This window comes from Spermophilus citellus, assembly GCF_964194105.1.
Source record: "Spermophilus citellus genome assembly, chromosome: 4".
Classification (NCBI taxonomy): Eukaryota; Metazoa; Chordata; class Mammalia; order Rodentia; family Sciuridae; genus Spermophilus; species Spermophilus citellus.
Window position 1 is genome coordinate 217,036,661 of NC_138185.1, and position 26,259 is coordinate 217,062,919.

General features: G+C 35.4%; 1 protein-coding gene across 3 annotated transcripts in view; it reads left to right on the forward strand.

Annotated features, from left to right (window-relative positions):
- PPP4R4 (protein phosphatase 4 regulatory subunit 4) overlaps nt 1–26,259 on the forward strand; it is a 109,182-nt gene that overhangs the window by 14,265 nt on the left and 68,658 nt on the right. For all 3 annotated transcript variants that reach the window (XM_081292951.1, XM_081292952.1, XM_081292953.1), the window contains exon 3: nt 23,309–23,411. In XM_081292951.1, coding sequence (XP_081149077.1) covers nt 23,309–23,411 — 103 coding nt within the window. The remainder of the gene's footprint in view (nt 1–23,308; nt 23,412–26,259) is intronic.

Here is a 26,259-nt window from a genome sequence, read left to right on the forward strand (position 1 = left end):
ACTCACATAAAAGTAAGAGCTGAAGGAAATGGAGCTAGCAATGCAGGTATCTGAGAAAAAGCACTAAAAGCAGAGGGAATAGGAGGTGCAGAAGGCCTGAAGCACGTGTGTACATGTATATTAAGAGTGGAAAAAGACTTTTAATCTATGTTAATGAGAAGTATTGGTCTATTGGTTTTATTTCTTTTTCTTGTGCTGTCTTTGCTTAGTTTTTGTTTTAGTAAAAAATGCTCATAAGATGACTTGAAAAGTCTCCTATTTTGTGGGGAAGGTTGTGTAGGATTGGTATTAATTTCTACCTTAAATGTTACGTAAATTTCACTAATGAAGGTATGTGGGTCTGGAATTTTCTTTGCTCAGAGGTTTTTAGTACAAAATTCAGCTTCTTTAATAGATGCAGGGCTATTTGGGCTGTTTCCTTCCTTTTTACCTGAATTTGGGTAGTTTGGTATTTGGTAGTTTGGTATTTGGTAGTTTGGGTATTTTATTTCCTGTGAGGTTTTTTTTTTTTTTTTTTTTTCTTGGTTATAGATTTCTGTATCTAGTTGCATAAAATCTGAGAACGGCTCTGTCTGATTTCTTTGATCTCCTCATTATTGCTCTTATTTCATTTCCTACTGTTCCTTCCTCCCTCTCCAGTATCCTTGCTGTTCCCCAAAGACACCAAGGACACACGTGCTTTTAGTGTTCCCTCTGCTGTTAGTGCTTTTTCTGCATTGCTAGCTCCATTTCCTTCAGTTCTTTACTAAAACAAGGGTTGCTTTCTTATCTCAGTTAATGGCACCATCTTATGTAATGTCAGAGGTGAAAAACCTGGGAGTATCTGATCTTTTTCCTGTTCTCGTCTCTGATACTTAAGCAGATTAAATCTTTCTTTTAAAAATTAAGAATGCTCACAAGATTTCTGGTACATACACTAAAAATAAACTTTTATTTAGTTAAGATAGTACCTGCTTGGGTGTGGTAGTCTTCAAAATCTCCATTCCACTGCAGTGCGTTGCACATGTTTGGCAAGTGCTCTACCACTCAGCTGCACCCCAGCCCAGTGTTTTTATTTTGGAAAACATATATTTCATCTTTTGGCATACAAGTAGACAAATAAATGTGGCTTTTTATTTCAGGAAAATATTTCTTAATGTTCCAAAATATCACACATTTTTTAGTTTACCTCTAGTCTCTAATTATCCAAGAAAAAACCCACAATAGGTCTTTAGGCTAATTTTTGTTTCTTTTTTTAAGCAGCCATAGATGTATAACTTGTGTTTTTCTTTTAATCTTTGTTGCTAAGAAACATGGAGTACAGCCACTGACCAGCTGTATGACCTTGAGGATATAATCTAGCTTCTCTGTGTTCTGTCATTGAAGTTAGGGAGATTTATTAGTCAAGCTGTTAAGATTCTTCATTGTGCTGTGACTTTGTAAATGAAACTTACTGCTTATCCAGTTATGAACTTATCTCGAGTGGTAAGTCCATGTATTTCTCTACTCCTTCAAAAATATCAACTATCTAGTTAAGAAAAAAAAAAATAGAGCTCAAGGTATGCTAGTCAGTTCTGATACTTTTGTCTAGTATTTTTAAAAATTAACATGTGTTGTTTTAATTCTTCATTTTGTTCAGGTAGACTGTGTATAAGAATGAAATAACTTATTGTTTTTGAAATTACATTTTGTATCAATATCTATTTTGAATTTAAAAATCCTGTTGTATCCTTTAGTTTCTTCATGATTCTCACATAAATAGCATTTGGATCACATATAAAAATCCTGATATTTAGGATATACATATTGTTATAATTTATAGAGATTAGGTTCCCCTGAAAGCTCATGTGTAAAACAATGCCAGGAAGTATGGAGGTGAAAGGGCCTTAACTTAATTGGTGCATTAATCCCCTGATAGGGAGTAACTATGTGGTGACTGAGGCTTGTAGGGTGTGGCTGGAGGAGGTGAGTCCCTGGGGGTGTGCCTTTCGGGTCTATATTTTGTGGGCTGAGCTTAGTCTCTCTTTGTTTCCTGGTGCCAGGTCCCCAGCTGCTTTCCTCCACCACACACTTTTGCCATGATGTTCTCTATCTTACCTCTGACCCCGAAGAATGGAGCCAGCCCTCTATGGACTAAGACTCTGAAACCTTGAGCCCCCCAAATAAACTTTTCCTTCTCTAATTGTTCTTGTCAGGTCTTTTGGTCACAGCAGCAAAAAAGTTGACTAAAACACATATTCTACTTTAAAAATACATGTACATATACATGTACAAATATATATAGAGAGATAGCTGTATAGAAAACTTATCTGAATTATTCATACATTAAATTGCATGTGATATTAATAACAGTTATATTTTTGAAATTTGTATATTTGAAGTTTTCCACAAGAGTAGATATAGACACATATTGCTTAATGTCAGGGACACATTCTGAGACTTCATCATTAGGGGATTCCATCTTTGTATGAACCTCATGGAGTATATGTACCTACACAAACTAAAATGCCTACTGTGATAGGCAGTGTACATGGGACCTCCATCAGATATCTGGTCCATTATCGACTGAAATGTCTTTATGCAGTGTGCTACTGTATTTTCACCACCAAAAAGATAAATATGTGAGGTGGTGGATATACTAATTAGCTTGCTTCTGGTGATACTGGTTACACTTCACAATGTAAACATTTGTCAAATTATCATGATCACTTTGTGCCACATAAATATATACAATTACAATTTATCAATTTATAATAAAAGGGTAAAAAAAACCTCATCACGTTGTACACCCTGAGTGCACACAATTTTTATTTGTCAACTTTACCTCAGTAAAGCTGAAAATTTTTTTTTTTCATTTAGGATAATTATAGAACTGGTAATTCATATATTGCTAAAAGAAATATTTGGCTGTCTAAAATAGTTCTTATTTATAAGGGACAACAGGGAGAAAATTGTCTTTCTTTTAAAGAAGAAAATATACATGTGTGAAATTAATTTAAATGAATAGTTATTTAGGAACCATGAAAGATCTTAAAGGACAGATAGTTTTTAAAACAGCAGATTCTTGCTTTGTGGAGTGATATTTTGACCCTGACAGAGACGAACTGGTCGACCTTGCACAAGTCCCATCAACTCTGTCGGCCTAGGAGTCTTCACTTTCACTGTGTGAAGATGGGAAGATGGGGGTTGGATTTCTGAAGTCTTCTTTAACTCCAGTATCATATTATATACTATTTTATTTTGTCCTTAGCAGTAGAGAAAAGGGATCATTATTTCACACAGCTTTTACAGATTGATTTTTGGTTGACTGATGAGCTTTTAAATATTACAATTGATTTGTTTGCATTACAATTCTTGTGTTTCAGTGCTTCATTTACACTAATATCAGTTAGAGGAGCAGACAGGAATCATTATGTGTTATTTGAGACTCTTTCTTGGTCATGGTGTCCACATAGGGGAAAAAAAAAAAATTCCAGTATTGTCTCCATGCCAGGACTTCTGAATCTGTGACTGTGGCCTTGACTGTTTCTCCTGGACTTTGGACTTGCTGGCAACCTGACCAATTTTTCCACCAAGGTGTTTCCACCAGAATGTCCTGCTGGTTTTTCAAATCTGAAACTGAATTCATCACTTTTTTTGTCTAAATATGCCTCTGTTTGATTGAGACTTGACCATCTTTTAATTCATTTTGGAGGGAAACCTGGGAGTAATTTTGTATTCTTTATTTTCTTCTCAATACTCTTAACTATTCAGTCAATATTTATTGTCAACAAATTCTGTGCAACCATAAAGCATTATTAGATTGTGTTGGAGAATCCGAAACATTTAAGTACTTTCTGAACAGTTGAACGGTTGAACCTATATCAGTGCCCCTGTCTTCTATAGAGTCTCTTCCCCTTAATGTGATAGCTATTTATCATCCCTTCTTTCTGGAAGTGCTGGAAATTTGAGCCTGCTTTTATCTCTTTTTATAACTGTTGGCAGCTACTGTATCTTCCCTCCTGAGTTTCTCTCTTCCTGGGTTGGTAGTACCTCTTAGCTAACCTTTTTCCCCTACTATGTCATAACATATTTATATATTTTAAAAAAGTGTTTTTAAGGAGTTTTTTTTTTACCATTGTTTGTTAATGGGGAAATAGAAACACTGGTTAAAAAAATAGCAGGGAGGAGCCTCTAGTGTTTCCAGAAATCTCCCAAGCTTATGTAGTTATTCCTAAACTCATATTTTATAACACTCCTGCTATAGCTCATGTATTTAGGACAGACCTTGATATTTTTCCCTCTTCTATAAAGTACTGCAGAACAGTGCTGTTCAACTTTTTTTTTTTTTTTTTAACTATGACCCATAGTAAGGAATACATTTTAAATTGTGAACCAGCAGATTACGTGCATGTTTCTCTGCATATTACTGAAACTAGAATTTAAGAATAATTATCATTCTGTGTCTAATAAAGTGTAAACATATAAAAGTTAACAGCAAATATAATCTTGTTAATGTTCAACTATAATACGGAAAAAATCCAAAATAAGCAACATAAAAAAATAAAAGATTTATTAATGCCTCTGGTATGCTTGAACCTTAATAAGTTCATTCCATTTCAGGACAGGTGACAATTGTGCTCACCTGTATACTGTTGTAAGCTCAGCAGCCAGTGCTTTCTGTATAGCTGGACTTTGCTTGAAACTTCTGCATACAGGGTTAACATGGCATTGTCATAGCAGTGGATAAGTAGCAGAAATTACCAGTAAAGATATTTACTGTAGCACAAATGTTATCAAATGAATCATATGATAACTCTTGCAGAATTGTCAATTTAGAGAACCTTGTCAACAGGCTGACAAGTTAAGCTACTTCTTTTGATGGAACTGTGATCAGAAGCTATATCATGCCTGTCGGTTATGGATTTAAAGACTCACAGGTTAGAATCCTAGCTCTGTCTTTACTACTTGAGTGACCTGGGCTGAATTGCATCATTTTTCTGGGCATGAGTTTCTTCAGATGTAAAGTAAGGATAAAAACACATTGGTTTTATATTGTAAAGATTAATGGGAAAAATGTATGTATAGTGTCTTGCCTGGCACATAGTAGGCCCTTAAATGTTAATTTTCCTTTTTCTCTTCCTTTGGCCCTAATATGGAAAAATAAGTAATTTGTTTCTCTGTGATGCTTCTCTGACTTTATAAACAATGTTTTGAAGACTTAATCTTAGTTTATTACTCTCATGTGGAAATATGCCATATTTGACAATTATTGATGTTATGGATTATAGTATTCAGTGTCTTCTGCTTTAGATTCTTTATCTTTGCCTTAGAAGTGGGTTTTGTATTTTTTGGAAGTTAATTCTCCAAAGGTAATTACTTAATTTATTTTGATCTATTCATTAAAAAATTAAAACTAGCTGCTTAATTAATGTGAGTAAAGAAATGACTAAATACCAACTATGTAGAGTTTAGTTTTCATTGTGAGCTTGGAGCAAGGCTTGCATGTTATTCACTTCATCATTAGAAAGTTGAGCACAGTATTGGTGGCTTTGTGTTGTATTTTGGATCTAAATGAAAGCTGCTAGGATTAGGATCACTGCCTCTGGGAATACAGATTGTTTAATGTCCTGCACATAGTCAGACAGTAGCAAGGCTGGGGTTATCAGATATGATTGTGACTGACAATGTCGTGTCATCTTTTTGGGGAGGGATCTCCTTCTCCTCTCCCTTTCTCAATTGGGTTAGGACTAAATAAAGCAGGCCCTTTGTTCAGGCTAGGAAGGGATGGGACTTTTTGCTACATAGTCAAAATTCTTAGTGTGTCAATTTATCTTCCTCATTAGATTTTGAGTTCCTAGATGATAGGAGTACTGTACTAGGATAGAGAAAGATAATATTGTTAAGATCTAGAGTCATTCTTTTATTTTTTGGTGGTGCTGGGGATGGAACACAGAGCCTCATACATGTTAGGCAAGTGCTGGATCACTGAGCCACATCCCCAGCCCTGTCTCCATCTATTCTAGCTTGTGGCTGCTTTTTTGGGGGAAGGCATGGGATTTAGAAAATAGCATATATAGTCTTGTTTTGAGAGACCCAAGATAATGTTTCTGAAAGTGCTTTAGGCAATATCATGTATTAAGGATTTCTGGTCCTTTTCTTCGTTGCTGCAAATTGGTTATTTTGTATTTCTTTCTGACTTCAGAGACTGGCTTTTTTTCCTTTTCTTTCTTTTTTTGTAACCTTGTTTTTAAAAGCGTTAAGCAGCACAATTGTACAGTTTTCTGTAATAATGCTACATAGCTCAGGAAGAGCAGGAGCAGGTGGATGTTTTGATGTTGGCTGGATGCACAGTTTGGAAGGAAGGCAGTAATGTTGGTAGCATGGGTTTTGGAATTGTACAGGCTGGATAACTTGGGCAAGTGCCTTTATCTTACTAAAAGTAAAATAAAGTGAAGCCAACAGTAGTATGTTGAGAACCACAGCCAGAAGGGGCCCAAGCAAACTTCCAGCTGCCAGCAAACTTCTAGCTGCCAGCTGATGATTGGCTCACAGCGGCCCCAGCAACTTCTAGCTGCCAACTGATTGGCTCCTCTGCGGTGATGCTCATTGGGCTGTTTCCCCGCCCTTTCAGACCATGGAGCTGCTCATTGGGGGACTTTTTTGGCTCCACCCACGCGACCCAGCCAATTTGCCTCAAGAGCAGGAGGAGTGGGTGAGGTTGAGAGGCTTGTGGGAAGCCGGTGGTGGCAGTTGGGCTCTGAAGGTTTTTCCTGAGGAGCTGTTTTGTTTGGCGTGTGTGGTTCTAAAAATAAAGTTTGTTTCTTTTGACAAGTGACTCCTGAATTGTGCCCAGCCAGTCTGCGGCATTTGGTGGGCCGCATGGGGAACGACTGAGGGTAAGTGATAAGGTAAACTGCTCGCCTCTGAGGGCAGGGCGAGAGGATGGGTAGCCATTTTAAGATTCTTCTTTTGTTTTCCTTCACTTTTGTTTTAAGTTGCCTGTCCCTGGAGATGTGTAAGATGGAAGAAAAACCGCTCACATCTGAGGAACAGATAGGGAGAAAGGACAGATGGACATTTCAGGAGGCTATTATAATGATTTTGTGTTGTTCCAATTTTGTTTCACTCTGTTTCAGTTTTGTTAGGCATTATGTTGTTGGGTTGTATTATAGTAGAAATATGGGATCAGAAATTAGTAAAAAACAAACTGAAAGAGTGTTAAGTAAATTGTTAGAGGAAGGAGGCATCTCAGTAAAATAAAGAGCAGTCAGGGCATACGTTGATACAATACAAAAATGTAGCCCATGGCTTTTTAAGGAGGAGTTGTTAAATATATCACAATGGAACCATCATGGTGAAGATTTAAAAAGAATAGAGAAGAACATCCCAGGGACTCTGCCAGTTGGCACATTGCCATTGTGGACGTTGGTATCTTGTTTGCTTAGTCCAAAGCCTTCAGTTCAGACAAAGGTAGAGGAAGGAGAAGACATATTGATTCAAGTAAAAGAGAAGGTCTCTCAAGTTAGTCAGAAAGAGGAAAAGATTCAAGTAAAAGAGAAGGTCTTTCGAGCTAGTCAGATAGAGGAAGAAAGCTTAGAGCAGAAAAAGCCATCAGGGGAAAAGTTACAACAGGAGACTGCTACTAACACCTTTCTATCACCAGAGGGCGTAAGTGTCCAACCAACAGCGCCACCTCTACAGGAGACTGCTACTAACACCTTTCTATCACCAGAGGACATAACTGTCCAACTAACAAGGCCACCTCCATATGCTGGGAGGCTCCCAACCCCTGAAGTTGATAGTTGGGATCCTGAGACAGGATCTCAAATATTAACATGCCCTGTATTTGAGGCAGGAGGGCAGCAAATTCACCATGCTTTAAATTTCAAAACAGTGAAACAGTTAAAAGAGGCTGTAACAACCTATGGTCCTCAAGCACCCTTCACTGTAAGCATGGTCAAATCCATTAACAACTTGAACATGACGCCAGCAGATTGGGCTAATATGTGTAAAGCTGTGCTAAATGGAGGACAATACCTGTAATGGAAGGTTGCCAATGAGGAATTTTGCAAGGAGACGGCTAGGCGAAATGCAGCTGGTTATCCTCAGAGAAATCTGGATATGTTGTTAGGAAAGGGACCTTATGAGGATCAGCAGCAACAAATTGCATATGATCCTGGCGTATACTCACAAATTGCTGCAGAGGCGATTAGGGCATGGAAGACTTTACAAGGACATGGAGGTTTACAAGGTCAATTATCTAAGGTAATACAAGGAGCTAATGAACCTTATGCTGAATTTGTAGATAGGCTTATTCAAACAGCTACCAGAGTTTTTGGGAATACAGAACAAGCAATGCCATTACTAAAACAACTGGCTTATGAGCAAGCGAATCGTTGGTGCAGAGAAGTCATTAGACCATGGAAACATGAAGATTTAAACACATATATTAAATTATGTAGAGACATTAATGAACAAGAGCAAGTCGTGGCAGCTGCAGTAAAACAGGCTTTAGATGCCAGAGACATTAATGAACAAGGGCAAATTGTGGCAGCTGCAGTAAAACAGGGTTTAGATGCCAGGCCAAGAACATGCTACAATTGTGAACAAACAGGACATTTTAAAAGGAATTGCCCCATAGGAGGAGGGTTTAACAAAACTAGGTATCAAAGGAGTAGAATACCGGGTATTTGCCTACGATGCCGTAGAGGGAGACATTGGGCTATTGAATGCCGTTCTCAAACCACCAAAGAGGGTACTCCATTATCAAAAAACGAACAAGGACCAGGTATTTATCCACGATATCGTGGAGAAAGGCATCGGGCTCCATTGCCAAAAAATGGACAGGGGGGCCCAATGCTCCAGGGCCCAAAACCACAAATATACGGAGCACTGGAGGAAACCAGCAACCCCATCAGGGTAGTGCCCAGGACACATTGTCCATCAGATCCCTCATCAGACAAACCAGAGGGAGCGCAGGATTGGACATCTGCGCCTCCGCCAGAGCAGTACTAACTCCAGAGATGGGAGTTCAAATCATTCCCACAGGGGTAAAAGGACCTCTTCCCAAAGGAACAGTAGGCTTATTATTGGGATACAGCTCTTCTACTCTAAAAGGACTTATGATAAGTTCTGGGGTAATTGATCCCGATTATGAAGGTGAAATAAATGTTATAGCCACTTCTCTAAAGGGTATATCGGTAATTTCACCAGGAGATAGAATAGCACAGTTACTAATAATACCCAGCCTACATGATAAATTTTCCAGTCGTATTGTAGAAAGAGATTCCAAGGGATTAGGCTCCACAGGTGTAGATTGAGCTATGCTTTCTTTAAATTTAGATTCTCGCCCCATGCTAAAACTAAATATCCAAGGACATGAATTTAATGGGCTACTGGACATAGGTGCAGACCTTAGCATCATCTCTCGTCAAGAATGGCCAAAACATTGGCCATTACAACAAGCCACTCAAACGCTTCGAGGCCTAGGAGTGGCGACTAATCCCCATAGAAGTGCAATGGTATTAGATTGGAAGGATCCTGAAGGATGTGAAGGAACTATACAGCCATATGTATTGGATCATCTTCCCGTAAATTTATGGGGACGAGATGTCCTAGATCAATTAGGGTTGACATTAACAAATAACATCAATCAAAATGAACCCACTATTATGGCTAGACAAGGTTTTAGGAAAGGAAAAAGATTAGAAAAACAAGAACAAGGTATAGCAGCACCAATACAAATAGATCAAGGAACAGACAGACATGGGTTGGATTTTCACAAAGGGCCACTGAGACAATAAAAATTACTTGGAAATCAGAAAGACCAGTGTGGGTTCCTCAGTGGCCCCTGACTAAAGAAAAGATACAAGCAGCCCATGACCTGGTCAAACAACAATTAGTGGAAGGACATATACAACCTTCTGTATCTCCCCATAATACTCCCATTTTTGTCATTAAAAAGAAATCTGGTAAATGGAGATTACTGCAAGATTTAAGAGCCATTAATAATGAGATGGTTATTATGGGACCTGCTCAATCGGGGATTCCTCAATTGTCTGCTCTGCCAAAAACCTGGTATGTTTTAGTTATAGATATGAAAGATTGTTTTTTTTTTTTCAATTCCAATTCATCCTGAGGATAGTCCATGTTTTGCATTTACTATCCCTGCACTGAATCATGAAGGTCCTGATCAAAGATATGAATGGAAAGTACTCCCTCAAGTGATGGCTAACAGCCCAACTATGTGTCAAATTTATGTTAACAAAGTAATCCAGCCACTTAGAAATCAAAATCCTGAACTACAAATATTTCACTATATGGATGATGTATTATTAGCACACAAAGCTAAAAACACATTGCTAGAATGTTATGCCACACTTACAAACTTATTAAAAAATTATAATCTAGAGATAGCAATAGATAAAGTACAATTAGATTTTCCAATTAATTATTTAGGAGTTCTATTATCCTCAACCATGGTCCGTCTACCAAAAATTCAAATACGAGTAGATCAACTCAAATCACTTAACGACTTTCAAAAGTTATTAGGAGACATAAATTGGATAAGGCCTTATCTAGGTATACCAACAGGAGAGTTGGGACCTTTATTTGATATCCTAAAAGGTCCATCAGATCCAAATTCACCCCGAATGTTAATGCCTAAAGCAAGAAAGGCATTAAAAATCATTGAAACATATATGGAAAATATGCATTTGGATAGAATTGATAAAGTTTGCCTTTATTATTTATTGTACTACCAACAAAAAATATTCCCACAGGAGTATTTTGGCAAGAAGGTCCATTATTATGGATACATTTATCTTATTCTCCTAACACTATTCTTACTAGGTATCCTGAGGCTGTAGGATAATTAATACTCAAAGGAATAAAAGCAGCAAAGGGAGTGTTTGGAATTTCTCCCAATAAAATTATTACTCCATATACTATGAATCAAATTGATGAGTTAGCTAATGAGTTAAATACTTGGGCAATAATCATGTGCAAATCTAATGTTTCATTTGATAACCACTTACCATCTAATCCTTTATTGTCTTTTTGGTCATCACATCCTATAATTTTTCCAAAAATGACAAGAAAAACACCTATCATGAATGCTCCAAATATATTCACTGATGGGTCAAATAATGGTATAGCAGCAATAGTTACACCTGATCAAACTTTTACATTTTTAGTACCCAAACAATCAGCTCAAAAGGTAGAGCTTAATGCAGTATTACAAGCTTTTGTGATGTTTAAAGCTTCTGTATTTAATTTATTTTCCGATAGTCAGTATATAGTTAATGCTATAGTATCCCTTGAAGATGCTGGTAGGATTTCCCCTTCCTCTACTGTTTTCTGTTTGCTTTCCACTACACAAAGTCTAATCTGGGACAGAAAATATCCGTTCTTTATAGGACATATCAGGGCACATACAGGATTGCCTGGAGCCCTTAGTTTGGGCAATGGTTTAGCAGATAAAACTACACATGACATACATATTTTCTCTACACTAGAAGAAGCTACAAATTTTCATAAAAAGTTCCATGTCAATGCTAATACTTTACAAAAGTGTTTTAAAATAACCAAGGAACAAGCTAGACAAATAATAAAACAATGTCAAAATTGTGTGACCTTTTTACCACAAGTTAATCTCGGAGTCAATCCTAGAGGACTGATACCTAACCATGTTTGGCAGATGGACGTCACACACTTGCCAGAATTTGGAAAATTAAAAATATTTGCATGTTATAGTTGATACTTCTTCTGGATTTTTGATGGGCTTCCTTCATGCCGGAGAAAAAACTAAAGATATTATAGCTCATTGCTTACAAAATTTTGCCACTGTGGGCGTTCCAAAACAGTTAAAAACAGATAATGCCCCTGGTTATACTTCTACCTCTTTTAAACAATTTTGCTCATCATTTGGCATTACTCATATAACAGGATTCCCATACAATCCACAGGGACAAGGCATAGTTGAAAGAGCTCATCAAACTATTAAAATGTACTTATTAAAGCAAAAAGAGGGAATTGGGAAGGGGTATATATTCCCCAAAGATAAACTTAAAATAACCCTTTTTACTCTAAACTTTTAAAATTTGGATTCATCAGGACTTAGTGCTGTGGAAAGGCATATGTGTCCAAAAAAATGTGCAGAATCCCAAGGTACTTTGGAAGGATATTCTAACAGGCTAATGGAAAGGTCCTGACCCAGTAATTTTCTGGAGTCGGGGGTCTGTTTATGTGTTTCCACAGGGAGAACAGCAGCTGATTTGGATTCCAGAAAGATTAACTAAAGCGATTTCTACAGACCAAAAAGAAGATGATTTGGCTCAAATCCATAACAACTGATATCCAAAACTCCAGTTTGGCTATTCTTACATCTGCGACAGAACCAGGATGCTTATTTTTCGATATCTATTTTATTATTACCCTTTCCCACATCATGAAGTTCTATTTGGTTTTTGAGCTCATACAGACCTAGGTTAATGTTTTGCTGATCAGTTCTATTTTTTGACTATTTTTTAAACATTGCAATGGAGACTTCACCTGTAAAAAGTTATAAGGCCTTTACTATTATGTTATGTGTTGTATGTATTATGTGTGCACACTTGTGTTTTGTGTTATATGTTTGAATGTACGTATGTCCATATATCATATATGATGAGCGCTCATGAAAAAATGGATCCAAATAATTTTTTTTATTCACGTGATTTAAATGGTTTAATTTAAATTGGGTAAACAGCTGTTGAGGATTGTTTTAATATGTGAACAAAAAAGGAGGTTAACAGATCTGTTTGTTTACTTTCACCTTTCCTTTTCATTATATTTAATAATTCTGTTCAAGATTATGTAAATTGTTAAGAAAATTGTTTTCTTTTCGTGCCTTCTAGAATGTTACATAATTTTTTCTTTAGCAATTATTGCCAGACTTCCTATCTTCATCCCAGTGCCGGTGAAGACAATATAAATTGTTAAGAAAATTGTTTTCTTTTAGTGCCTTCTGGAATGTTATGTAATTTTTTTCTTTAGCCATTATTGCCAGACTTCCTATCTTCATCCCAGTGCCGGTGAAGACAAAGATAAAACCAATCTACAGCTTCTGCAATAGCCATCACTGAACTGCTTGCAGAACTTGCCTGGACTATGTATTACTTGTATGCATTGTGAACTCACTTGTATGCATTGTGAACTATCTGTTGGTGCAGCGACTTGTGGTAGTGTTGGGGTATTTTTGCTGATGGTGTCATCGGTGGTACAATTTTTCCAAAAGGAGCCGTCAATTGGCTTGGTGTATCTTCCTCCCTTCTGCTTGTCATGATCGTTCAGCTAAAATTTGGGGGCCAACAGAAGTGAGGCAAAGAACCTCACTCCCCCCCACTCCCCCCTGGCACAAAGACCTATCCACAGGTGTGGCTGTATAATGGACCGGTAGTCAGTGATGGGTAAGATCCAATTGCAATTGTATCAACCTAAGACAGGAGGCTGACGCCTTGAGGTCAGCTCATCTGATAACGGGTAAGGACCATATGTACTATTAGACAACCTAAGGCAGGCACGGTCCCTAAGCCACATGCTTGTTGTTTAAACAGAGAGGGGGAGATGTTGAGAGCCACAGCCAGAAGGTGCCCCAGCAAACTTCCAGCTGCCAGCAAACTTCCAGCTGCCAGCTGATGATTGGCTTACAGCGGCCCCAGCAACTTCTAGCTGCCAACTGATTGGCTCCTCTGCGATTATGCTCATTGGGCTGTTTCCCCGCCCTTTCAGACCATGGAGCTGCTCATTGGGGGACTTTTTTGGCTATGCCCACGTGACCCAGCCAATTGGCCTCAAGAGCAGGAGGAGTGGGGGAGGTTGAGAGGCTTGTGGGAAGCCAGTGGTGGCGGTTGGGCTCTGAAGGTTTTTCCTTAGGAGCTGTTTTGTTTGGCGTGTGTGGTTCTATAAATAAAGTTCGTTTCTTTTGACAAGTGGCTCCTGAATTGTGCCCAGCAGACTTTGGCAGTAATAGCTACTTTTTTTATAAGATTTTTGTAAGAATTAAGATGAATGCAAGTAAGGTGTTTATCAGCACAGTGCCTGACAGTCTATTGGATGCTCTGTTTTTCTTATTATTAGGAGGAAAAGAATTGAAGAAGTAAGGTTGTAAGAGTCAGCCCTAAGTAGTGGTGAGATTAAGGTTGGCTAAGAAGAAAGTGAAACCAGGAGGAAGTTACAACCTGGAGCATAGGGAGGAATTCAGGGAATAGAAATGTGATGAGAAGAAAATTTGGTTTAGCAACGAAAAATGGAAAGACACGGCCAACAAGCAAGATCAGACTTCAGAGATGGAACATTTCCAGGTTGTAGGATCATGCCTCTGACAGGAGGAGTGGGCTGCTGACGTGGGGTGGAGATAGTTTAAATCAGAAACAATTTATGAAGCCCTTATTATGTGCTGCTTTGCTAGGCAAGGGGGAAGGCATAATTTGGGCAAATATCCTTGGATTACAGGAGGTATGAAATTAGCATTGGTCTGAAAGATGTTTACCATGACAGTGGCAGAAGCTATGACAATAAAGACTGCTAAACTTTTGTATTATTATTATTATATCAAGAATGCTTGAGTGCACTGACTTGTTTTTCATTGGTTTAATATATTACTAAAGATGGATCTTTAAAATAGGTGCATCTCCCCCTGGGAATTAAATAATTAGTAACACTAATTTAGAACTTAAAAGATAGCTGTCCTAAATTCATTTATTTAACTAGTCTTATTTTTTCTCTCTTCCCTTTTTAGCCAGTGTTCAGATGATGATTAACCCAGTTCTTTTTGGTTGTAGAAGGTTGGTTTGCTGAGTGGCTTGTGTCCTTTTGTTTCTGAGTGAGTATCCTAGAAAAGGAGCTTGCCCCAAAGAGCAGCGCTTGGGGCACACAGGAGCAGCTCAAGGTGCAATCGTGATGCTTGTTCCTGGAGCCTGCCTTCCAGTTGGAAGTTGTAGGTTTTGAAGTCTTTGAAGCTTGGTATTTAAAAAAGAGTATAACATTGATGAATCATTTATTTAAAAATTGCATATTTCATATCAAATAGTAATATATTTTATGCTTGCCTCCTCTATTTGACTCTTTTTTAGGCTCCTTCCATTCAGTGATGGTAGCATAGACACATACTAACCATAAATACATGTTTTTTTTTATGTGGACTATGATCAAAGTCAGCAGGAGATAACAGCTGTTCCCAGCCTCAAGGAATTCCCAGGTGTTCAAGTGTAGTACCCGCTTCTTTGCACAGCCAGGTCTACTCTTCTCAGTGTCTCTTTTGAATGATATATAGCTCTTTCCCAGACTGCTTCACACTTTTCACTATTGTGCATTTAAGTAGACTACAGATTGTTCCACCTCTCCTGTTTTTTTTTTTGTTTGTTGTTTTGTTTTAATTTTTTGGGATACCAGGGATTTAACCCAGGTGTGCTTTACCACTGAGCCACATCCCTGGCCCCTTTTTATGATTTATTTAGAGACAGGGTCTTACTGAGTTGCTTAGGGCCTTGCTAGTTGCTGAGGCTTGCTTTGAATGTGAGATCCTCCTGCTTCAGCCTCCTAAGCTGCTGGGATTACAGGCATGCACACTGCACCTGGCTCTTTGCTTTCCTTTGCCATGACTTGACATCATTATTATGAAGAAGAGCCCTATTGCTAGAACAGACAGAAGCAGTGAGCACCTGCTGTTCAGTACCAGATGGACCTTCTACTTCATTTGGGCAAACTGTTGCTGTTCACTCGGTTCACTTCATTCATGTAGCCTAAAAATGTGGCAGTTCCTCAGGCTCTTCTTTTTTTATTTTATTTTTTTGGCAACCCTATCCATGGTAACTCTCAATGTTTGGTCCCCAGCAGTTTTCAATTTCTGAAATTTTACACAAATGAATCATACAGTTGTATGTATCTTTTTAATACGGCATCTTTCATTTATTGTAATTATTTGAAAGTCATTCATGTTTTTGCATGTATAAATAGTTAATTTCTTTTTATTGCTGGCAGCACTCATCAAGGAGTTATTACAATCTGATCAACTGTCCACTTGCTAATAAACATTTGGGTTGTTTGCAGTTTTTGTCTAATACAAGCAAAGCTGCTATGAACCTTTTGTGTTCAGGTGTACACGTGGGTATACACTTTCCTTTCCCTTGGGTAATGTCCAAGAGCAGAAGGTCTGGGTTGTTTGGAAGGTGTATATGTAACCTTTTAAGAAATCGTCACACTTTTTTATTCATTAGTAGTATATGAGAGAGGTAGTTTCTCATTGTTCCTGCCAGCATTTGGTGTATTTAGTCTTTACGATTTTATTTATTCTAGTGGATGTGCTGTGGTACCTTATTTTAGTTGTAATTTGAATCCCTTTATAAATTTTGTTGAGCATTTTTTATTTGTTTATTTACCATTTGTATTTTTTTTTTGGCAGAGCAGCAAGGATTATTATATTCAAAGCATAAAGTAGACCACTGTTACATTCTAGTGATATCAGATACCATTTGTGTTTTTTGATGAAATATAAAATCTTTTGTCCTATTTTTTATTGGATCTCCTTCTTATTAAGTCTAAGAATGCTTTATGTAGTCTACCAGTCTGTGGCTTGCCTTTCCATTTTTGTAATGGTGCTTTAAAACAGCACACAATTTAAATCCTCATAAAGTTTGGTTGATTTTTTTTTTTTTACTTATGCCTTTTACATCTGTTTTAAGAAATCTTTGTCAAACCCAAACTCATTAGGATTTTTGCAAAGTTTTCCTCTAGAAGTTTTTAAAAAGTATTTATTTATTTATGTGTCTTTAGTTTTAAGTTGTTTTTATGTGGTGCCCAGGATGGAACTCAGTGCCTCATGCATGCTAGGCGAGCACTCTACCACTGAGCCATCACCCCAGCCCCCTCTAGAAGTTTTGTAGTATTGGTTCTTTGTTTCATGTCAGGGAGAGAGTCATTGTATTTGTATATGGCTATTCAGTTGTTCCCCACCACTTGTTGAAAAGATAACTTTCTTATTGAATTGTCTCCTCATCATTGTCAAAATTCGAATGCCCTTTACAGTAGGATCTATTTCTGGACTCTGTTCTTTTCCATTGATCTGTATGCCAGTGCCAAACTATCTTGTTTATTGTAACTCTGTTATAGGTCTTTAAATTAAATATTTTTAGTCCCCCTTCATTCTTCTTTAATTTTGTTTTGCTTATTATTTATCCTTTGCATTTACATATAAATTTTAGAATAAGCTTATTCATTTCTATAAAAAGTCTGCTGGGATTCAGATTGGGATCACATTAATCTTTATTTCACTTTGGGAGATTGACATTATAATGGTATTATGGTTTTAATCCTGAGTGTTTGATATCTCTCTATTTATTTATGTCTTTTTATTTCTGTCTAATGTTCCATAATTTTAGGTCTATAGATATTGCAGATATTTCTCCTAATTTTCAAATTTTTCATATTTGTATGTTAATACAAACTAGATTATTTTAAAATTATAATTTATGATTTTTTTCTATTATATAGAATTACAGTTAACTTTTACATATTGATGTTGTATTCTGCTGCACTGGTCAATTTACTTCTTAGTTCTACTAGCTGTTTTGTAAGTTACTTAGGCTTTTTGTTAAAGACAACTATATTTCCTATGAATACAGACAATTTAACTCTTCGTTTCTAGTAAGATAAGCATTTTATCTCTTTTCCTTGCTTTATTGCATTGACAGAGACCTCCAAAACAATGTGGAATAGAAGAGATAAATGGTGAACAACCTTGTTCTTGATAGGGGAAATGAATTCATTCTTTTACCATTAAGCATAATATTAGCTATAAGTTTTTCATAGATGCTTTTTTTATATGATTTAAGAAGTTCTCATCTATTTCTGTTTTGCTGATAGTTTTAAATCACGAATAAATGTTGGATTTATCAAATTTATCTGTTGAGATAGTCACATGTCTTTTTAAAATTTTTATTAACATTGGTTGATTTTCTAAAAATTTAAACTTTTGACTTCGAGATAATTATATACAGTAGTGAGAGGTAATATAGAGAAGTCCATGTACCCTTAGCAAGTTTCCCCCTCTTGTAACATCTCAAAAACCTGCAGTACAATATCACATTCAGGATACTTATATATATAAGATTTCCATGACCACAGGACCTCTCATGTTTCATTTTTATAGTCACACCTATTTCCCTCTTGACCTTGTACCCCTTATTAGCCCCTAGAAACCATTTGTATAATTTTGTAATTTCAAGAATGTTCTATAAGTGGAATTATACAATATGTAACCTTTTGTGATTGTTATTGTTTTCTTCACTGAGCATTATTCTTTAGAGATCCATCCAGATCATTGCATATATTAATAGTTTGTTCTTTTTTAATGCTGAGTAGCATTCCTTGGTATGGATGTGCCATTTCTCCCATTTAAGGACATATGGTTGTTTTCATTTTTTATTGTTATTAAAATAAAGGAACTGTAAGCACTCATCCACATATTTTTATGGAACATAAGTTTTCCTTTCTTTGGGATAAATGCCCAAGAGTACAAATTGCTGGTTATATGCTGTATGTTTTTAGTTTTTTAAGAAACTGCCGAACTGTTTTCTAAAGTGGCTGTGTCAGTTTATATTCTCTTTAGCAATGAATTTAGTGATCCTGATTCCTTTGCTTTTGGTAATATCATTCTTTTTTACTTTAGTCAGTCTAGTAGGTATGTAGTGATATTTCATTGTGGTTTTATTTGTGTATGCCTAATGGTTAATTATATTTAACATACTTTACTGTGTTTATTTGTACTCTTTATATCATCTTCAGTGAAATCTCTCTTTTGTGTTTTTTGTCCATTTCTTAATTGAATTGTGTTTTATTACTGTTGGTTTTTGAGAGGTTTATATATAGGTTAGATACTAGTCCTTTGTCAAACATGCAACTTGCAAATATTTTCTCCCAACCTGTTGTGTGTCTTTTCATTCTCTTACAGGGTCTTTCACTGCAAAAATTTTAAATTTTGGTAAAGTTCAACTTAACAGTTTTTCTTTCAATAGATCATATGAAAGTTTAAGAACTCTTCACCTAGTTCTAGATCTAGGTGATTTTCTCCTTTTTTTTTAAATTTAGAGTTTTTTGTTTGCATTAATTTGACTATATATTTTTTAATTTTTATGTGTGTAGATACCCACTTATTGAACAGATTGTCTTTTCTCCATTGATTTACCTTCCCATTGACTTAAGAGTCTGTCCCCCCACCAATGCAATATTGTCTTTGTATACAAAGAATACAGCTTGGGAGGACAGATTCCTCTCATTTCATTCTTCTTTTTCAAAATAGTTTTAACTATTCTTACTTTTACTTTCTGTATACATTTTAGAAAAATATTATCTATGTCTTCCCAAAAATATACTAGTTAAGGGAGCATTGACATATTTACTATGCTGAATTTCCTAATCTATTAACAGAGCATGTCTCTCATTGTTTAAAATAACCATTGATTTCTTTCATCAGTGTTGTGTAATTTTCAGCACACAAGTACACAGTTTCTTGTTTTTTTTTGAGTGACTGTAAATGATAATGAATTGTAATTTCAGTGTACATGTATTGAATTTTGGCAAATATTTTTCTGCATTGAAATGATGATGTGTTTTTTTCTTCTTTAGCCTATTAATATGATGGACTACATTGATTTTGAATCTCAAATAACTCCTATTTTATCATGGTGTATAATTATTCCTTTTATATATTACTGTATTTTACGTGGTAATATTTTGTTAAAGATTTTTTCCCTTTATATTCATGAGAGATAGTGCTCTATATTTTGTTGTTGCTTTGCCTGGTTTGGGTGTCATACTAGCTTCTTTAAATGATAAAGTGTTCCCTCCTCTTCTGTTTTCTGGAAAAGAATGTAGAATGGTGTTAATTCTTCAATAAGTATTTGGTTAAATTTCCAGTAAAATTATCTAGACCTGAAGGTTTTTTTTTTCTTTAGGAGTTTGAAAATATGAATTCTGTTTTCTGAACAATTGTAGGACTATTCAATTATCTCTTTTATGTTGGATGAATTGTGGAAAGTCTTTTTTTTTTTTTTTTTAAGAAACTAGTTCATTTTCTGTCATCAAATTTTCATGTGCAGAATATTTTGTAGCGTTCACTTCTTACCCCTTGGTTGTCTGCAGGATCTGTCGTGTTGTCTCCTGGTTCAATCCTGATATTGGTGATTTGTGTCTTCTCTTGTTTCTGCCATTCTTGTTTTGTCATTCTTGCTAGAGGACAGTCAATTTTCTTGATATTTTAAAACAACCAGGTCTTTGTTTTACTCCTTTTCTCTATTATTATCTGTCCTTAGCCTCATTAATTTCTGCTCTTTATTGATTTTCTTTCTTTTTAAATTGTGATTATTTACTCTTTTAGGTTTTTGAGGTGGAAAGGTAGATTATTGATATGAGAGTTCTCCTGTTTTGTAATGTGTGTACTTAGTGCTATAAAATCCCTTCTCTGCACTGCATTAGCTGTATCCCACAAATTTTGATATGTTCTATTTTCATTTTCATTTACGTCAACATTTTAAAAATTCCCCTTGAGACTCCTTTAACCCTCTTGGGGCATGTAGAGGTATGTTGTTTCATTTCCAAGAGTTTTATGTTATATGTTATTGATTTCTAGTTTGATTTCATTATCCTAAGAGAAAACTGCATGATTTTAATTTTTAAAAATCTGTTGAAGTTTGTTTTATGGTCTAAAATGTGTTTTTTCTTGATATGATTCCTTTGGGTTTTTAAATCGAATGTGTTTTCTGTTGTTAGGTGTTCTGTTAATGTCTGTTAGATCTTGTTGGTTGGTGGGATTATTGGGTCCTCAGGTGTCCTTGCTCGTTTCTATGCAGTTTTTCTACCCAGAGAGATGGGTGTTAAAGTCTCCACCTGTGCTTGTTTATTTGTCTGTTCCTCCTTCCTGTTCCATCACTTTTTGCTTCACACATTTTGCCACCCTCCTTGGTGTATCTACATTTAAGACTGCTGTGTCTCTTGGTGGATCATCTTTTTTATTATTATGTCATGGCCCTGTCTGTTCCTGGTGGTTTTCTTGTCTCAAAGGATTTCTTTATGTGCTATTGACATAGCTTCCTTTCTTTTGATTCACATTTCCATATATATAATTTTCCATTCTTGCTGATATTATTTGAAATGAGCTTCTTATAGGCTGCATATTGTTATGTTTTAAAACCAACACCCTGACTTTTAATTTATGTGTATCACCCATTTATATTGAATGTAATTGTTGATATTTTATGGCTAAAATCTGCCATTTTATTTTTTGTTTCTGTTCACTTTGTTATGTTTATTATTTCTTCTTCCTCTTTTGGTTTTCCTTATTCTTCCTGTGAAATGATTCATCTTCACATTTATGATGAATTAAAGATCACATTCCTTTTTTTTCTACTTAAGAAGTTAGTGAATGGAATTTACTGAATATTCAATATTAAATATTTCTGATATCTGTTTGTCCAGTTAGCCATCTATTTACCCATTCTTTCAAGAGATATATATTAAACCTGCACCTTGGGTCAGGCATTGTTATATTGAGATAATTTTTTTCCCCAGATACTTCTCTTTTAGTTCTTTAGTAGTGTATTTAATTCTTGTCATTACTGTAACAAATTACCACAGACTGGGTAGCCTAAAACAACAAAATATATTTTCTCATAGTTATGTAGATAAGAAGTCTGAAAATAAGAAATCAACTGAGCCTTTGGGGAGAATCTGTTCATGGCCTCCCTGGTTCCTGGTGGGTGTCAGCATCCCTTGACATATGGCTTTGTCCCTCCCATCTCTGGGTCTGTGATCAGACTCCATTCCCCTCTTCTGTCTTCTTCTCTGAGTGACTTTTTATTTTGTGGTGTTGGGGATTGAACCCAGGGCCTTGTGTATACTAGGTAAGTACTCTACCATTGAACCACATCCCCAGTCCCATCTGAGTGACTCTTTTAAGGATACTTGTGTTATTGAATTTAGGGCTGACCCAGATAATCCAGGATGATCTCTTCATCTCAAGATCATTTCCAAAATTAAGAAAACATTCACAGGCTCCAAGATTAGGAGCAGACATCTTTTAGAGGGCCATGGTTTGACTTACTACAAGTAGCATGTTTACATGCCACTTTTAATTTCCCTTTTTTGATCCTCTCCCCATCTTGGTATGGTTCCTGATTATCATGCCTTCTATTTTTCCTTCTTAATTTTGTCATTAAAATATTTTCTTAGAAAATGGTGAGAACAGTGAAAAGATTATGGTGTCCTATATTTCATATTCCATCATATTGCAATAGGAAAAAAGACTTTTTTACAGCAGGGTGGCTTCACTTAGAATCAGAACATATTTCTTATAAACAGATCTTAAAAACTTTGAACCAGAAACATTACTTTAAGAAACTATTTTTAAAAGCATGTATTAAAGTCTTATGTACCTCTGATAACTATAAATATTCCATTTCAAGAGAAGTAAAAAAAACAACAAATTTTAAATAAGCAAATGTTGTATCATTAATAATTAATATTTAAATAGGCATCAGTTATGGATAGATAGAATTTCCCTCTGAGGCCATTTACCAGCATCTGTTTGATAAACATTTAAACTACTTGCAGAACATTTGTCACTTAGTGGTATCTTAAAAACAATTTTTTTTTTTTGCAGTTCATAGAAATGGTTTTTCAGAAGATCTGAATATTGTTTGAAGGCATTTAGGCCACTGGGGTTTCATTTTGATTATTTTGGTAAAACCTTAATGAATGTTTTGTGAAAAAAGTATTGTATAATCAGACCCTACTGACCATTAAGAATATTAAGTGTATTTTTAAGAAGTTTCTAGAAACTCATGGAGCCAGTCTAGTGTAACAAGTAATTTCATTATGCTAAAAGAAAGTTGTGCACTTTGCTATAGTTGATTTTAATTGCCTGTCACTCTTGTTCTTATGACTATTATCTTACCAAAATAAAAATTTGTTTTTTGCATATGTATTTTTATAAAGTAAGTCAACTGGTATGGTAAAAGGAGGTAGAATTTTAAAGTGAATTTTAATAGTAGTCTCAAGACTTTAAGACTTAAAACATGTTTATAAACAGAGAAATTACCTTAGTATAATCATAATTAATATCTTCATGTATTTGTTATAATATTTACTTAATGAAATTTTATTTCTGATGTTATTTTAAAATTTCAATGATGTGTTTAAAACTTTGTAGGAAGTCATTAAAAGTGTCAGTTTTCAAATGAATCTGTTATTTTATAATTTAAATCAAGAAGTCAGCTTATAATTATAAATTTAACATTGGTGTTTTCTTTGTAAGTGCTGGTCAGGATATTCAAGGAACAAGTGTGATTGCAAATCTTCCATTTTTGATGCGACAGAATCCTACTGAGACGCTTCGGAGAGTCTTGCCAAAAGTCAGAGTAAGTTGGTATGAAATAAGCTTTCAATTTCTCATTTTTTCCCCAGTTGCGTGTTGTCATTGTTGGGAGAAAGTTTTGGTGCTTTGTGGCTGATATTTCATATCTAGTAAGTGAGGAGAGGAAGGATTACTTTATACATTTTGAATTACAGGAAAACATTTAGGGAGATTTGTTATAATGATTTCTTCACAAGCCATTTTTTCTTTAGAAACATTTTAGAATTAGCTTTTTAATTGCTCGAAAATCTAATTCTCCTTAAATCATAAATATTTTGTTTTGTTGACTAAACCTATATTAACATGTTAATCTATATTTATACAGCATTGATACTGTAATTTAATGTCCTAATAAACGTCCTATGGTAACTGAAGAATCATCAAATGAAGGTTGAATTATGGCCATCAAGACCAAAATTTTGGTTTTATTGCTTCCTAAATTCCTTCAGAATTTGCTTTCTTGCTATGAACATAAAATGTTTTCTCTACTATTATACTTTTTTCTTCTGATTACATATTTATTGATTGTTATGTTAAATATTTAATTTTTAGCACTTATGATTTAATGGCACCTATGAGCGGTCTCTTCTCTAAGGAACTTGAAAGAATAAAGCAGACAGCAGTCTGCCCTGGTTTAAACCCCCAGCACCAAAAAGTAAAACAAAAGAATATACACTTAGTATGTTATATTTATAGGAAGTATCTGCTATATCTTCTGAAACTGTAAGGCCTGCTTAAGTTATGAAAGATATTATTTTATTAAGCTCCTAAAATCATTAAAAGTGATCCATAATACAGAGGATTAACTGATTAAATGCATGCAAATAAAATTTACACTACTTTTGTATTAAGAAATCTTTATTGCTAAAAGTTTGTCTTTGTTTCTTTAGTTAATCATAACAACAGTTTGTTAGTATCCTCCTTTAACTTTCCCTAAACTAAGTTTGAAGAGATTTTTTTTTTTTAAAGTTAAGAGAGGTCTCAAATTATATTCTGGATCAGAAGGGCCTAAAAACTATGAAAAAGAATAAGGATATAGAATAGAGCATTGTGTGATTCTGGCTTTATGGAAAAATGCCGAAGAATGAAACAAATGAGAGAGGCTTTATAGGGGCAACTCCAAAAATACTTTTATTGAGTGTTTAATATGTAATGTAGGTGGCCAGACATTTAATCAGCCCCATTTCAAATGATGGAACCTCTGCTTATGTGCTAGTCATTTTAAAATCATTGCATTGAGAGATTGTGAAGACTTATTGCTTTCCTGGTTAGCACCCTTTTCAGGTGGGCCCTGTTTCTGTGAGTGCTTGCTTTCCAGTGGTGAAGCCATGACAGAAATTCTATAGCCACTTTATTCATTTTGCCATGACCAAAATTTCTTAGTTAATTTTATGAAAAAAAATCAATCTTGTATCCCAAAGTGAGCATTTTGTAATAATGACATTCTTTCTCATTCATTCATTCATTCATTCAAGGGGACAGGCACTGTTGTTCTAAGTGCTGGGGAAATAGAGAGGAATAAAACACAGATGAGGAACTTGTCCCCAGGAAGGCTGTAGTACAGAGGGGAAAGAGACTTTCAACAAATAGGCAAAAGGTATATCTGTCATTTTTGTTAAGGGCTTTGAGTGTAAAGAACAGGAGAAAATGATATAAAGTAGCAGGGCAACCTGCTGTGCTGGGAGGTCTTGGAAAGCCTCTTTGATGAGCTGAAAACTGAAGGGATGTGGAGGACAGCCATTTAAGAGTCTCTGGAGAGTAGCAGGTAACCAGAGGTTCAACAGCTTGGTGAAACAGAGAGGAAGGTGTGGCTGGAACTAGTGGGTGGGGGTGGGCTATGACTGCAGAAGAGGTCAGAGCATTTCATAGTTAGTTTTATTCTTAGGCGGTGTAAGGCCATTGAAGGCTTCATGCAGGACAGTGATTTGATCCCACTTATGGTTTACAGTGATCATTTTGGTTACTTTATGGAGAATGGATTGGAATGGGACAAGTAGGAAGCTTCATCACTGATCCTTATGATATTTGATGGTGGCTTGGTTGAGATGACTTGTTCAGACAGTAGAGTGTGAGGTAATACCTGAGATACATTTATTTGAGGTTGAGTGACGAGAACTTCATAATGGATTGGATTCAGGAAGCTTCCAGATTTCTGGCTTGAGTATACTATGATCCTGATAGTTTTCAGTATCTTAGTTGATGATCTGTTAAGTCCATGAGGAAAAATAATCTAACTATTTACTAATTCTGTTTTTTCTATAAATGATTTACTTTGAAAGAATATAAAAATATCAATGATAAACATTTTTTTATGCAAGAAGTAATCATTCCATGGTTCATTTGTGACATAAATATATGCAGTTTTTAGAACTAACCCTTACTTTGTCTTTAACTTAAAGATATCAGATAAAATAGCACTGGAGATTTTGCTTGCTTTTTGTGTTACAAAATTTCACCACTTGTATTTTTGTTTTCTTGAATTTGACTTTCATCCTTATAATAATGTCTTAACTGAAAATGGATTTTAAAAAATAAACTGTTGTTTTCAGTTTTAGAGATGCAGTAATTTAACATTAAAATGGCAGAAACAGAGTTAGGATTGGAATTGAACTAATTCCATTATATTTTTGAAGTTTACTTTCTAAATTGTATCCAAAGTGGATGATGAGTGGTACTGCAGTTAGGCCATTCATCTTGAGGTTAAATTTAAGTAAGAATCTAGAGGAGAAATATTTTCACCTCTAATTTAAGTTCTTAAATTTGGGAACACTTTAAAATATAGCTGTTATATACATGTTACATAATTTAATCCTAGTGTATCTTTTGAAAAAGGAATAATTTTTCTGTGGTCT